General features: G+C 50.7%; 1 protein-coding gene across 1 annotated transcript; it reads left to right on the forward strand.

Moving 5' to 3' along the window:
* The first annotated feature begins 1,861 nt into the window (after positions 1-1,861).
* On the forward strand, positions 1,862-8,008 carry LOC149344287 (uncharacterized). Its single transcript, XM_089542586.1, has 3 exons — positions 1,862-3,046; positions 4,963-5,164; positions 7,786-8,008. The coding sequence occupies exons 1-3, from the start codon at positions 1,862-1,864 to the stop codon at positions 7,983-7,985; spliced, it is 1,587 nt and encodes a 528-aa protein (XP_089398712.1). The 3' UTR covers positions 7,986-8,008.
* Positions 8,009-16,325: the final 8,317 nt, after the last annotated feature.

The following is a 16,325-nucleotide window of genomic DNA, read 5'->3' on the forward strand; positions in this document are numbered from 1 at the left end:
GTTCTTCCCAAACCACCGAGCTGGCATGGCGGAGTGGATAGCATGCTCGTCTCACACTCCGAAGACCGGGGTTCGATTCCCGAGCTCGACCAATTTCTTACTCGGTTTTATTTATTTATATGGCCTGACTAGAAAAGTTAATTATGCTAATTGAGCAATTAAGCAATTAACTAAGCTCAGTCCCACTTACTTGGAGCATCACTATACGATCCCTTCAATTGGTTGCCTGGTTACTAGCCAAAGTACAATTGGCCCCGTTTGAAATTCGCGCACTGTGACGTCACGACAGTTTGGACCAACTGAAAAGCGTGACATTTCTGTCGACAACTGCTGCTTACAACGATGAGACATTAAAGGCTTTCGCCTTAAAAACTTTATCACCTGACATACGGCTGCCAACACGGTAGTCTCTCACATACCAAGCGCCGGTGTATATTATGTAGACGTAGCAGGGCCATCGCCCACGGGATTTTACTCGGCCGCTGTCGTTCACCAGGAAATGCACGTTGATGGACTCTCCTTTCGAGCCCCGAATTCAATGCGGGCCGAGGAAGTAGCGATAGCGCTTGCTGCCGCCCACGCCAATTCGAGAATAATCATCACGGACTCCCGAAAAGCATGTGAACATTACTTGGCAGGGGAGATCTCCCCCTTAGCTGCTTGTATTCTACGACGGACTGCCACTGATCCAACACCCAAACGAATCATTTGGGCTCCTGGCCACCAGGGCTTACGAGGTAATGAGGCCGCTGACGCGGCTGCCCGAGCGCTTACTCACCGGGCTCCTCATCCCAGCTCTTCTGGCTCGGAGACTAACCAGCCGCTGCTGCGATTCAGGGAAATATTAACACATTATAGCGACAACCACCGCCTTTTCCCGGCCCCTGCAAAAGGGCTGAGTAAGACGGAGGAGCGAACTTTAAGGCGCCTGCAGACAGGTACTCTACTCTGTCCTGCAATAATAAAACATTACGATCCTAACACGGATGGGCGATGCCCACACTGTGGGGAGACCTGTGATATCTTCCACATGGTGTGGGCATGTACTCAAAATCCCCACCTCCCCCCTTCCCCTACCCCTTCCAGAGAGGCATGGGAGACTGCCCTCCTCAACTGCTCCTCGCTTGAGGCCCAAAGGGCTCTGGTGAAACGGGCGAGAGACGGGGCCTCGTCGTGCGGTGTCCCGGACTAGGGACGCCGACCATGTAGCGGGGCCACTCTGTGGCTCCCAAACTCTTTTTTACAATATAAAAGTTTTCACCACCACCACAATAGCAGTGGTAGACAGCGGTGTCTAGCGACCACATGGAAGACCTATTTAGACTGTTCGAGGAGGAGGAGACTGATCGATCAGGCTGTTATCGCGACAGCACCCGGAGGGTCACTTGATTAGGTGCTCTACCCACCAAACTAGTAAAGACCTATACTGACGAATAAAAGTTTTCCATTTAATCATCATTTCGCAGTCATTTAATCAACATTTCGCACTTAATCATCATTTCGCGCGGTTCTGGTGGGCTTAGTCTATTGGGAACCTGGCACGTGGAATACGACAGGGCGTCCGGCTTTCTGGCAAGAACAGAGTGAAACTGTATACCTGTATGTATTCCCGTGTACTGTGCGATGTCAGCGCACGTTAAAGAACCCCAGGTGGTCGAAATTTCCGGAGCCCTTCACTACGGCGCCCCGCATAGCATGAGTCGCTTTGGGACGTTAAAACCCATAAGCCAAACCAAACCATTTTATTAGCCTCTGCGGTCGTCAGAGCCTTTACGCTCGTTCACCCCCCTTTTACGGCTTGGCCCACTCGCGAGTGCACGTGCAGCGTAGAATAGAAGAAAAAGAAGTCGCATCCGCCATTATGGAGCCGTGTTCACCGCAATTATGGTACGCACCGCCGCACGGCGCCTTTGCACCAGGCACGCAAGCTCACTGGCTGCCCTTGGTCTCCAAGGAGCCAGCGCGTCCGGGCATACTCAAGTCCAGAAAATCCCTGGCGTATGATAGTAAACAACAACCTCCCAAGACCTTGCGCTTCAGCGTAGACCCATGGCCGCCAACGCCGACCACTCAAGAAGTAACAGGCGCTGTGGGGACAGAAGCGCCGAGCGAAGTGCCCTCGACTGCGCGCTCACCCACCTTGACCTCAGAGGAAGAACGACCACCGGGCAGCAGCGAGGTGTTATTGTCACCAGTGCAATCTTCTGAGCATTCGGAGGCGTTGACCGTCGCCACGGACGAGCATTCAGAAGCGTTGACCGTCGCCACGGACGAGCAGACCGAGGTTGCTAACAGCAGTGAGCCGTCGCACTCGAAGAGCTGCACCAGTGCGTACTCTGAGGCCAACTCTGCCAAGTCACCGTCGGCAGCAGGCGAAAGCGCTGCCTCTGCGATTAGTGGCAGCGAAGGCGATGCAGGCCTCAAGCAGAACGGCTCAACTGGTAGAAGCGCTTCTCGCGACAATCGTAAAACGCGCGTGATGCGCTGGTTTCAGCAGGAGGCGAGGCCCAAGGTCCCGAGCCATTACTCTGCCGGCGACAGTGACGTCGGCGGCAGTGTGATCTCACCGCTTGCATTCGGTCCATCTCTCAGCGGCGTAGCTGCTCAGGATGGCGAGGCGCGGAATGCCACATATCCGCGATGCGCCTCGATGGCTATCTTGGCAGGCCTGCTTCTGTTCCTGGTCGTGGCGGCGACGACGACGCTTCACCAGAGCCTGTCGGGATCCGACCGCGACGCTGCGGCTGACCGGGAGAACACGCTAGCACCGATGGGGATCGCCGACGAAAGTGCTGGCTGGGATCCACCTCGCGTCTACAATGGCGTCGGTGGCGGCAAAGGACCCCAGGTCGTGGTCCGCAGTCGCCCTCGCGAAGATTCGGAGAGAGACCAGCCCTCCGATAAAGCGGAAGAAACTTCGCAGCGTGCGCTGTCGACCGATGCTGCCGCAACGACTGGCGATCATGGTGAAGGACACAAGCTTGCCGACGTGCAAGAAATAACCGGCTCATGGGGCGATGCCTTGTTGTTTGCTTCGGGGCAGAAGGTGAGTTTTCATTTTTAAGGCGAAAGCCTTTAATGCCTCATCGTTGTCGAAGATGGTTGTCAGCAGAGGTGTCACGCTTTTCGGTTGATCGAAATGGTTATGACGCCAGAGTGCGCGGATTCGAAGTAATGAGGTTACTCACGGATGTCTGACACCCCCTTTTGGTGCAGACGACAACTAATAAAATAGTTGCCGTCTGCTCCGACAAGGAGCGTAAGGCGTCCGCGGGTGACCACATTACATGCCTCATTACTGCGAACAGAGTCATGGATACAACCCAACTCATCGAAGCAGAGAGAGAGTTGTGCTAAAGAAGCAGTCAAAGTCGGCAGTCAAAGTGTGTAGTTGTAATGTGTAGTCAAAGTGTGTAGTTAAATTAAGCATTAAAATAGCACAAACAGTCTCGCAGTCACTGCCAAACAGTGCGGCAGGAAAGGCTTTCGCCTTGCAGCACTTTAGAGAGCCAAAGTGCCACCTGAATTTTTATTTACTGCTTTCGAATGGTAGGGCTGATTACCTGTACAGGCTATGGTACAAAATAACTTTGAAAAGAACCTTGAAATCGTTTGGGGAATGCAGAGTGAGCCTTCGAGAAAAAATGGCTGTAGCTTCAAGAGCCGAGAGCAGAGCAGCTTGTATTAAAGGGCAAGCTCAGAGCAATGATATTATTGCTGAAGTGAAAAGGAAGAAACGGATTCCGGTGGAAGCTGTAGTGCAGAGGGCATATGAGCGATGATCAGCGAGGTTAGCCAGGTGAATCCGAAGAGGAGCGGTACATGGAGTTAAGCCAAGACATGAGATTTTGTGGTATGGATCGGCCGAGGCTGACGTAGAACCCGTAAGGTAGAGAGCTGGGGGCCAGGTGGTACATAATTCTAAAGAAAAAAACCAGCGTCGTCCTGTGTCCCTCTCTGTGTCTGCATCCTTCGGCTTTTTTTTTCTTTAGAGCTGACGTAGAACTTGGATTATTCAGGATGCATGGGAAGAACCTTTTTTTACCAGGGGAGGTAGCCGCTTTGCTACCGATGATGACGATAAACCACACCAACGCATATTATATGGTCGCTTTTACGTTACCGTCTACTCGCGAGGCTATGGCGGGCATTGTGATGTCGCTGCAAGACGGGATATCAAAGCACTTCGAATTCGCCCCATATTAAAAATTGAGGAGTGGAGAAGCATCTGGTACTTTTTTATGCCCACTGTAAGTAAACACTGAAATGGAATGCGCTTCCACAAATAAGACCAATACACAATTCACATTTAGAAGTCAGGAATTTAATGCCGGCTTTAATTTAATTCCAGACATTCGTGTATCGATTTCTGTGGACCGTACACATCGTAAGCTACATTATTGTTCTCAGATGCTTTTTTAGAGCAGAATGCAGGAACGGCCTCTTGCGTTACAGATATTCAGCTCAGGTATGATGCGTGTCACCGTGAGACGTACCAGTGCCTTTAAAGTGAGTCTGAGTCGTATAAATTCATTCAGAATGTTTGGCACCTTTCTTGTTACTGGAAAACGGTGCTCAAAACGATAAGACGTCGTGCTCAGTTCCCGCTTGAAAAGTAACTTGCTCGATGTTTCGAAACCCTAAACTTTTGGCACATTGTGCAGTGAACGCTTTATTCTACACTTGTCTGAACACTCAAATCGTTTCACCATGCATGCTAATTGTGTGTCACTGTAATGAGTTTGAGTAAAGTTGTCATGAAGGCGATTAACGCACACAACTTATGGTCTTTGATTCATTTTTGAGTCGATAGTTTTGCCATATCGAGTCAAAACCATGCGTACACAAACGCCGGTATTATCCACGGCATATCATGAATTCGTAGCTCATAGACACCATAATAGACGACTCTAGAGGTCGGCTATGCTATGAAACGTGACTTTCATTACTTGCCTTCGACAGGCCCGGAAGCGTGGTCAGCATCCTCCGGTGAGTCTGCCACCACCTATAGCGATGATGAAGCGGAGTCGCACTCGAGGGTCCTCGAAAGCCAATGAAATCGTCACCTTCGGTCCTAGTGCCGGTCTTGGCGGAGCCTCGAAAAGAAGTGAAACCCCTTTAGGCAATGCTTCTGCGCACCGGACATCAAGGCAGGATTCAGCTGGTAAGCTACTTAGCATCTGTGACAGAAAATTCAATTATTGCAACGCAGGAGAGATGTCCAAAAAGTAATGCCCCTCATTTTTTAAAGCCATAGCGTTAAGGAGCTCGTGTGGTAGAAAATCCGGCGTCGTCGTCGGCGTCGTAGACAGTGGGCGAAAAATCTCCGAAAAATGCCCAGAGAAACAAACTAGGAGGCAGATGGGCCACCTAAATCGGAGATAGCCTCGTGGCGTCATCACAACCTGCCCAATGGATTGTCACCAAACTGCGCACTGTGGCAGGTGGCAGTTAAATTAATGACTGTTGAAATTATATTTCCGTGGTAACGCTACGTGTTGCTGAGAAATACAGCAAGTGGTTGCAAAGCCGCTCTTCGTTTTTATTGCATCAAAGAGATTTGATAGCATTGGATGTACGCATAGGAATTAAGGATTCATGAAAATAATTTCAATACAGATTGTCAGTTTGTGGCTGAATGGAAACAATCAGAAGGAAAGGTGTAATGATTAGAGAACGGCGCTCATATCCAGAGCTACAAGGCATGAGCGTGCCCACAAGGTCTATAGTTACCCTGTCATATCCATTCGGTAAATTGCATTATGCTCAGGCTAACTGGTTATTTAATTTATATGGCTGCTTTTGTTCAAGGTATTATGTTTAAATTCGTGACTACTTTTCATCTGTCCTGCGTCTATTCTGTGCTTCATCGTCGCAACTACTTTTCGCCGGGCGCCCGTCCAAGTGCGCTGGGCACCCGCAACCAACTTTAGGGACCTTTTAGTGCTCGAGTCATGCTCTTAAGACGAACTTGCGCCCCAAAAGCTTTTTTTTTTGGTTGTCAAATTTGCTTTATTCTAAAAATGCTATTTAAGGGAATAACGCAGCTTGTTAGTAATTCATAGGCCGCCGCAAAAGATGTAAAATTGACTTATAACAAAATACTTGCTATGTCGATGGGTGGTGCCGTTTGTTGAAAAACGCCACAAGTCACATATGCGCTTTCTTTTTAACAATATAAGAAAGCTTCTAACAAAATTGCGTGTTTTTATACATAAACGACTTTCCATTGAAAATAGACATTTATACGAAATGGAATGACGCAAAGCACGAGAAAAGCAGGTTAGCCAATGAACTTGTAGCAGTCTATACGTCATCTCGCCAGGTGTTCGCAGCACTGTGGAAAGTAGGCTAAGGAAGGCATTGAATAGGCTCTCAAATATTTGACCAGTGTTATGACTGTTTTTCAAACAGTTATTGCAGTAACTGAAAGTTTGGTTTATATGTTTATTGGGGTTTAACGTCCCAAAGCGACTCAGGCTATGAGGACGCCGTAGTGAAGGGCACCGGAAATTTGGACCACCTGGGGTTATTTAATGTGCACCGACATCACACAGCACATGGGCCTCTAGAATTTTGCCTCCATCGAAATTCGGCCTCCGTGGCCGGGATCGAACACGCGTCTTTCGGGCCAGCAGCCGAGCGCCGTAACCACTGAGCCACCACGGCGGGGGAGTAAATGATAAAGTAGTTCAGCAGGGTGTTTTAGAATTACAGCGAGAGTTTCATTCACTGGTTAAATTCGCAGAGAAATTCGGCACAAACACAGCGCTGCGGAGGCCTGCTGCAAACTGGTGCGCCACCATTCGTAAACGTGGCGTCCGCCTAGTTGGCCGTGTCTCCTGCGCGCAGCAGCTGGACACTTGTGCTCTTTCCTTCCCTGGGAGGGAGCCACCAGTCGCGGTGTAAAGGGTGCGGATGAACATGTTTCGCAGCACACGCCGTTCTCATTGGCTGAGATCGCCGCAGCATTAACAGCACTGAAACGACTTGTGAGGAGGAGTATAATGCGAAACGATGCGGATATGTTGGCTTTTCCGCAATGCATGGATACCTTTGAACCGCGTGATCGCTTTTGGCCAACAGAGGCGCGACCGGTGCAGGGAAAACAAGCGCGAAACTCTGGAACCCGTATGGAGCCTCTGGCCTATTGCGATTAGGGTGCCTCGGACATGCGAACAACAATAAGGCACCGTGATCAGGCCCATCGTGACTTAAAACACGCGGTGAGGGATCTTAGCTCAGTTCGCTAAGGAGCACGACCTTTTTAGTGCTGACGATGTATGCACCTAGCTACAAGTCCGAACAATTTTACTCCCACGGTGTCTGCTCATGTTTCGTGGTTTGCCTCGCAGAGGATTCGTTTGCAGTAATGAGCACCTGCATGGCTCAATGGGGACCGTGCTGAGGGTAGTGAACGTGCCCCCTCTGTCGACACTGTTTCCCACCGGGCACTCACCGCAGCCGTTTGCGTGGTACACTTCTGGCAAATATCAGAAGGGCGGCTCACGATTCGTACGAAAAGCGGCGACTTGGTATGAAACGTGGGCAAATGTAAAGAATTTGTTGACGTTGGAGCCTCTGACGCGAGTTGAAGAACCAACAACCGAGTGCTTGTGCAAGATACTTGTTGCTGTTTTCTGACTAGCGGTAGAGCCGAACATTATGCGGATTGATCCCGGAATACGATTCATAAGGGCTGTTTCCGCCAGAGCTATTGGGCACTTTCAAACATTCAAGGCAGCCTTTAAGTGGTCTCCAATACGCTTCTGTTCTGCTGCACAGGACGACTTCCCAGAAAGGTTCATTCTGAGGGGACAAGAGCTGCAGCGAGGCGCAAAGGCTCAGCTACAGTGTTCTGGGACAGCACGTCGTCGCTCATCGTCGCGAAGAGTGTGTTCCCAGGCACCACAAAAGGAAGTGGCCATTCGATGCGTACTCAGCCTAGAACCTCAGCGCCTACGGCTGCTGGTTCCAGCGACTGAGCGGCGTCCCGCGGTACTCGCAGGCTCCGAATCTTGTCGTCGGGCGCCTTTTTTTTTGTTTTTGTAAACAGTATGTGTTGGCAAGTGCCCATGGCCGGTGAGATGGCCGGCGCTTGTGTGCTTGTGACAGCGCCAAACTGCGTGACCTCGCGAGGTTTTCGAGGTTGATTGCACTGCGCTGATTTTTTTTTTTACAGTGCCTAGAGGTAGCGATGCCAAAGCAGCACCTGATAATTTCTAGAAGGAGTTGTAACTGATATGCTTGGACACGGTGCGCTGTGCCTGCTACTGCGTTTCAATTAAACTGCTAGTAGAAAGCTGTTCATATCTGTGCTAAAAGGTCGGTTTATTGAAACCGTTGGTCTTGATGCAACCTTTAGCTGCGTTCATGCGATGTTATTTCGAATCTTTTGCCCCTGATATTTTCTTACGAAATGGTATTTCAGAAAAAGTTCGGTATCGCTCATTACTGTGAATATAGCGTACGGAAAATGATGTGCGTGAAGAACAGGTAAGATCGGACTGTACTTATTAACTGCTCTCCAACCTCCATGCTAGAGTGCTCGGCTAGGCTGAATGATGGTGCCAACAACCATTCGGCCGTGAGTGGTATTTTTTTCTTACTGCAATGAGTCAGTCCTACCATGACGCGAAATGTAGTTCCCTTCTGTCAAAAAAATGCCACAACTTTCGCTTATGCCTCGCAGCTCTCCTAAAAGCTGTCTGCCAGCGGCGATTTCAGTTACGAAGGCCGTCAGTTTTTGTCAAGCTGTAACGCAAACCAATGTAATATCCGGTTAATTTTGAGCATGACCTACAAGTGAAAAAGTAGCCTTAAGGAAGGCGGCACTAAGTGCCTTCTGCAGCGTCCGAAACACATTACGAATCTCCAGCCCCACAAAACCAAAAGGCGTCATTATACGTTCCTATGTGTCATGACGTGCCTCCTCTTTGCCGCTGGGAGGCGCTAGTTAACCGAACTGTAATGAAGGCTGTATTGTCGTAGTGGTGGCAAATGACATCTGAATGATAGTGTGCTCATGCTGTGGCGGGGAAAGCTTTGCTTGCGGAGTCCGTAGTTCCCGGCTGGGGTTCCTTTGGCTCAGTATATAGTCGAGCGCCCTAATGACTGAGCGCAATGATAAGCTCTATGAGCAAGCTGTTGCTCTATGCCCTTTCAAAAAAAATTAAAAAAAAATTCTTCGACTTCACTCCACAGATAGCAATCAAACATTGGCGTTACAAACCATTCTTTGAGTTTTTATGCATTGCGCTATTACGGCTACCGCTTTGTTATCGTGTGCGCTAGACTGTCTCATTATTTTGTTTTCTTACGCTTGGATTCCCGTGAAGGAAAAGTGCTAGCTCGCAGCAGTAGATTCGGCCACTGATGGGTGGAGCTTAAGTACTCTATTTATTTATTCATTCATACTATCGGTCCTAACACGTACCCAGATAGGGGTGGGCACTGAAACAAGCAACGGCATACCAAAATATACGTCGGTGGCCACTTCACCCCTGATGACCTCATGCATGATATCGAATCATTCAAAACCGATATTCTTGCTGCTCGTATGATGGGCACCACTCAATCGGTGCTGATAACTTTCGCTGGAACCGTAATCCCCCACTTTGTGTATTTCAAACGCGTTGCCTTCCGGTGCCGTCCCCATAAGCCTAAGCCTCCCACCTGCACCCGTTGTCTTGCTCTTGGACACCGCGCCCACCAGTGTCCACAGCACAGCGTTCCGGCAAAGTGCCGTCGCTGTGCTGCTCCTCTACCCGCCGACCCTTCCGCTCATGTATGTGCCCAGCCCTGGTGCGTTCATTGCCAGGTAAACACCCACCCCTCCCTCGACCCCACTTGCCCCTTTCTCCTCGGTAAACAACGCGAGTGTGCCAAAGCTGCGTACCTACGACGCCTAGCTTTGCGCCGGGCCACGCAACCCACCCCCTCCTCCTCCTCTAATCATGAACCTCCGTCAGCTCCGGTCACGTCACCACCAGGCTCCTACGCCGCCAAAGTTAAAGGCTCCTCGGTTCCAGCGTCCCTTTCCAGCGTCTCTTCCACTGCACCACCCTCTCCATCCCTGACTGACGAGAGCCGCTCCTTCGATCTCCGGCTCGCTATGCTGGAACGCCAGCAGCGAGAGCAACAGCGCATTTCCCACGACCTACAACAACAGATCCACGCCTTGACCCAAACACTCCAGACAACCACCTCCTCTCTTACCTCCCAGCTTACCAAGCTAAATGAGCACCTTGCCACACTCACCACTCCCTCCTCCACCGCCCAGGTCGCCCCTTTGGCTGATCTTCTCGAAACCACCACACAGGCACACCACACTCGCTTGGTTCAGCTAGAGACATCGGTTCTGCAGATTCTTACCTCCCTCCAAGCACAATCCAAACAATTAGAATTCTTCACTTCTACGCTCCAATCCCTACATGAGTCACTGCCCCCGGCCAAAAAGAAGGAACGCGTACCCTCACGAAGTTCTACCTCTACACTATCATAATGGCTTTTGGCGGGGACCTCGAGATTGTGCAGTGGAACTGCCGAAATCTGTGCCATAATAAGACCCCCCTCCACCAGTATCTACTCGCCCGCCCCTCCCTGCCCCATTTTCTCCTTCTCCAGGAGACCCGGACGGCCCGCATTGTCCCAGGCTACCGCGCCTACCATGCCACTACGGCCACACCACTTGCGTCTATTTATGTACGTAGCGACGTGCTCGTGGAGCCACTTGATATCCCCTCCGTCCTTCTTAAATATTTAGTTGGTGTGGTCTATTACCACCCTTCTTCCCGCGTCTCACTCGCCCTTTTGTCTTTCTACAACCCCCCTGTTACCTCCTCTTTATTTTCCACCCTGGGCAAGTTCCTTCACTCTCTTCCTTCTAACTCCCATCTCCTCTTTGGTGGTGACTTTAATGCCCCTCACACACTCTGGGGCTACCCTCAAACCCGGCCGCCTCCTCCACTGTCTGGCCCAGGAACGCCACCTCACCCTTCTCAATACTCCTGGCTCCCCTACTCGAGCGGGCACATCCTCACAGCGCCCCACGACACCCGATCTCACTTTCTCTCGGGGTTCACTTTCATTTCACTGGCAAGTGACAGCCGAAACTCTTCTCAGTGACCGCTATCTTGCCCACATTTCCACCTCTCTTTCCCACATCCCTCGATGTCATCCGGTCACTCATACTGACTTGCACGCCTTCCGCGCTAATCTCGCCTCTGACTCCTTTCAATCCTACGACGACTGGACGTCGCGCATCACTGCAGCGCTCACGTCCAGAAGCCGTCGTGTTCGCTCTTGTCACCCAGTCCCAGACCCAGATCCTCATCTTGGTGTGGATATGTGGATGATTTCTTGGTTTTGTGCAGAACAGCTAGATAATTCAACAGACTTTGAGCGACTCAAGGATAGCGTACTGGAGACCTTTCGCAAAACCTGCCCAGAGTTGAAATTCACCCACGAGCTTCCAACCAAGGATTCGCTGCAATTCCTCGACTTACGCCTTGAATTCCAACCCGGACACTTATGTTGGAGGTACGAGCCTAGGGCGAAGAAACAGTTTCTCCCTTTTTCATCAAGCCATTCAAAGACCGTGAAAAGGGCAATATCGAGTGCTGCTCTCTTGTCAGCTCTGAAGAAATCGTGTGAGCATCAGATGGAGACAAGTTTTCGGCGGCAGATTGATAGGCTAAAAAATGCGGACTACCCCGTTCCGATGCTCAGCAGCATAGCTGAAAGCTTGCTGCGGAAAGTAAAAGGAGTGCAAGGAAGGAAAGGTGGACCGGAAGAAGGCAATGAAAGGGAGAAATTAGCAGTGGTTCCTTATGTTCATGGATTGACCCACAACCTCATGAAGATTGGCAAGAGGCACGGGGTCCGGGTTGTTTGCTCTGCACCGAACAAGGCAATGAGCATGTGTGCTCGAGTCAACAGGCAAAAGAAGCAGCAATGCCAGGTCGCACACCGAACAAGATTCAGCGAGTGTGTTAAAGGTGTGGTTTATAATATCCCTCTGGCTTGTGGCAAACAATATATAGGGAAGACGGGAAGGTGCCTTAATGATAGGATAAGGGAACATGCATCATCGCTATCAGTTGCCCCAAGCAGCAATCTAGCCCTGCATTGCAGAGATTGTAAAGAAAACAAAAAAGGCAGAAAAGTGCGCAAGTGTGAGCCCAAGTTGCATGAAGTTCAAGTCATGAAAAGGTATGCAGACCAAGTGACACGTGAGATCCTTGAGGCATTGGCGATACGGGAAACAGGACAGCGGTGCGTTAGTACACCATCAATCTCTCTATCAAGAAAAGAAATTTCCTTCTTGAACGAACCCCACGGGAGATAAAAGCAAGATCTTTTTGACAAGGAAACAAAAAGCGCGGGTTTTCCAATAAAATTTTAGTTGACAGTCAGCTTCGTCTACGTTCTATGTGTTCCTTTCTGTGTCTGCGTTTTGTTATTTCGGCTGTTCCCACCAAGAAGATGAACCAACTAGCTCAGTTTTCTACTCTTTTAACCAGATCCTCACCTACTCCGTTTATGGCGTCGCCGTAAACGTCTTCAACGCTCCTTCCGCTGCCAACCCCACAATGCCCAACTTTCTTCCCGGATCACTGCTCTGCGGGCCGAGATCGTCGCCCACTGCGCCTCACTCGAGCACTCTCGTTGGAGTGCTCTTTGTGACCGTCTTGACTCTGCATTGCACTCGAGCGGCGGACGAGGACGCAGAGGAGTGGCTAAAATATTACCAGCGAGTGAGCAAATATGACCGCTGGGACAAGCCAGTTCAGCTGGAGAACCACGAGGACGCGCTTGCTACTTAGGTCAGTCTTGTTGACGAACTCAAGGAGTGCTTCGGGGACACGTTGTTTGAAAAAAAAAATAGCCATGCAAATACTTGCCCAACGTGCGTGCCGAGCGACCTAATGAGACTTGCCTGATGTGAAAGTATAAAGAGGAAGTTGTAATGCTTTGCAGCACTGTGAACTGCACCATGACTGAAGAGGACAAGGTCGGCCACTTTCTGAAGGGTATCGCTGAAGGCGTCTACCATTTCCTGATCACTAAGGACAACCTCGCCACTTAGTCTGACCTCATCGCCATTGCGGACGTTTGAGGCACTAAATAACCGCCGCATTTCCCCCAATTCTGGCCGTCTTTCCAACGTGCCCATCGTCGCCAGCGTGGACTCTGCTGGTAGTGACGACCTTGCTTCCTTTGTCCGACGCATCGTCCACGAAGAGGTGACCCAGCAATTTCATCGCCGCACCGACGATCCATTCTACCACGAATGCTCGATCCAGGCTCCGCCCCCTGAACCACAAGTCTCGTGGGCTAGACAGACCTACCCTGGTCCCCGCACTCGTACCGGCCAGGACCGCGTCCCTGACCCTCCAGCACGCTGGTTCGCACGCCACCCCGATGAAGAGAGCTGTTCTGCGCCTTGCATCTACTACCACCCTCCCAGCGACTTCCCTGTTCCCTCCGCTCTCCGTGAGGCTCCCATTTGCTACCGTTGTGGTCGTCGTGGGCACATTTCTCGTTACTGTCCGCGTCGTGAAAAACCACCACACTCCTTTGCACGATCATCGACCAGACCCGGTAACTGGCTTTCCGTGATCCCCAGGCCTCCAAGACAAGTCAAGACAAACAAAACGCCCTCCAAATTGACTCCCGTTTCCGACCGCAGCCTCATACCTACTCACACCATCGCCAACTGCGATGCTGCCGTTCGCCGTTGCCCGTCGTCACTCTTCATCATCGCCGCCGGAAAACTAGTTGCTGCGGCCGATAGAGGTGAGGTCACGAAACAGTCGTCTTTCCCAACTGAACTGCCTGTCGTCACGTTGAAGAACAAAGTGTCTGTGTGTGCTGGTGGCTTAAATACCTTTTTTAGTGTAAACCGGTGCCGCTGTACCGGTGATAAATCTTTCTTTCAAAAAGCGCCTTGGACACAAAGCGATGTTTGCTCGGGACGAGAATACCTCTTTCCGTGGTGTTGCGGTTCAGACTTTGTGCACTGTTGGTATCTGCTTCCTGTCAATTTCCATCGCTGGAGATAAATTTCGCGCAAAATTCGTCGTATTACTCCGTGTACCGCACGATTTCATGTTAGATATTGACTCTTTTACGTGAATGCGAGGCCACACTGGTCTGCGGGGCTGGACAAATTTCTTTTGTGGATAACTTTTGTGGATAACTCACCCGACCGCAGTGACGGTGCATTTAGACTCACGCAAGATGTCCTCTTACCAGCCAAGGCAGCAATGTTTGTTCGGGTTCACTCTTCCGACACTCGCACGGGCACCCGCCATTTGCTTGTTGAGACAGATGGGCACAATGCCGCAAAACAATGTTCTCGTGTCACGGGCCATTATTACCGTAGTTGACGGTCGCGCACAAGTGTGGACAGCGAATGTTTTGATCCCGTCGGGGCTTAAACTCGCTGTGTGTGGTGGATACGACACTCTAACTATGTGATACGTGTCTTAGTGCGAGCATTCCAATAAAGGTAGACTTCTCCGTCAGTATCAAGCGCATGATTAATAAGTCGCTTTCGTCGTATGCGTCAGTGTTTGATTTCGTTTAGCCAGCCACTACCTCTTCGCTGTCAGTTTCTAGCATGCAGAACCGGATTGACACCGGTACCGCTCAATTCATCAGACAGAAGTGTTATCTCGTGCCGAGGCATAACGGAAGGTGATCAGTGAGCAAGTGCAAGATGAAAGGTGCAATCCGGGAGTCGCCTAGTCCGGGGGCTGCCCCCTTTTATACTGGTGCGAAAGATGCGCTTCTGCGTAGACTACCGTCGGTTAAATTCTGTCACGAAGAAGGACGTCTACCCGCTCCACCGTATAGAAGATGCCGTGTAGTGTCTTGAATCTGCGTCGTGCTTCTCGTCGGTTGACCTGCGCACTGGGTACTGGCAAGTCCACATGCATTCATCCGACAGGGAGAAGACAGTGTTTGTTCAAGACCACTCCATCATGCAAGCTAAAATGGTGTTGAATTCTAAGAAATGCCGTTTTGGCGAACTGCAAACCCTTGTCCTCGGATTTCTTGTGGATAAGGACGGTATCCGGCCCGACCCGCAGAGATAGCTGCCGTACGGGAGTTCCCCCAACCACGCTCTTTGAAACACCTTAGAAGCTTTTCGGGCCTCTGCTCCTATTTCCGCCGCGTCATTCAAGGCCTCGCCTATCTCGCTCACCCCCTGACTTCTCTCATTTATAAGGACGTCCTGTTTATATGGTCGTCTCCATGTGAGTCCGCCTTCCAGCAGCTGAAGTTTTTACTCACTTCTGCACTTGTTTTGCGCCCCTTTTACTCAGCGGCGCCGACTGAAGTCCACACTGGTGCCAGGTGTGGGTGTCAGTGCGGTGCTTGTCCAAGTCCACAACGGCGCCCAAGCACACGGCCGCATACGCAAGCTGTACTTTGATTAAAACGGAAAGCACCGTGACGGAAATCGAGTGTTTCGCTGTCGTCTTTGTTGCGCAAAACTTTCGACCATATCTACATAGACATCACTTCAAGATCGTTAAGGACCACAACTTTTTTGTGTTGGCCTCCGCGATCCTTCAGGTGGACTTGCTCTTCGGGCTTTACGCCTTCAAGAATATGACTTTACTATGCCATATAACAGTGGTCACCACCATGCTGATGCCGACTGTTTGTCCCGTTTCATTCTGCCAGACACGGTGAGTTTCGAGGCGGATTCATATACTATATTTCTCCCCTCTCCGCCGAGTTTCCCAGCCTTGCGACTTTTAAGCACGAGCAAGGCAACGAGCTTAGTCTCCAACCATTGTTCGATCAAGCCCGCACGTCTGCACCTGTAACACGGTTCATCATATCGGAGGGCGTGCTGTTTAAGAAAAACTATTGCGTTGAGGGTACACGTCTGCTTTTGGTCGTCTCTGGCAGTCTTTGTGATGTTGTCCTCCATGGCATTTACGACGATGTTGCTTCCTGTCACCAACGCTTTTCTCGTACTTTCCACTGAGCGCGGCAACGTTTTTACTGGCCTCGGCATTGCAACAAAACTCAGCAGTACGTTCTCTGTCAGCAGGGTCAACGCTTTGATCATTGCACTGTCTCGCTCGCCGGCTTTTTGGCGCCAGTCAGGCCGCCTCACTCACGCCTCTTTTGAGAAGACCGGGTTTGATCGCATTTGCTCAAGAACAGGATGCCATGTGCTGGAAGGCGCTCCGAGGTGGCATGGCTCCTGGCGGCATCGCTGTTCCAAAACTCGCTATGCACCTTCGCCCTGCTCGCGTTCCTCTAGACCGCCTTTCATCGCTCGCTTTCAGCCTCACTCC

Source organism: Amblyomma mixtum, chromosome 5 (assembly GCF_055824585.1).
Source record: "Amblyomma mixtum isolate Tamu chromosome 5, ASM5582458v1, whole genome shotgun sequence".
In the NCBI taxonomy this organism is placed as follows: domain Eukaryota; kingdom Metazoa; phylum Arthropoda; class Arachnida; order Ixodida; family Ixodidae; genus Amblyomma; species Amblyomma mixtum.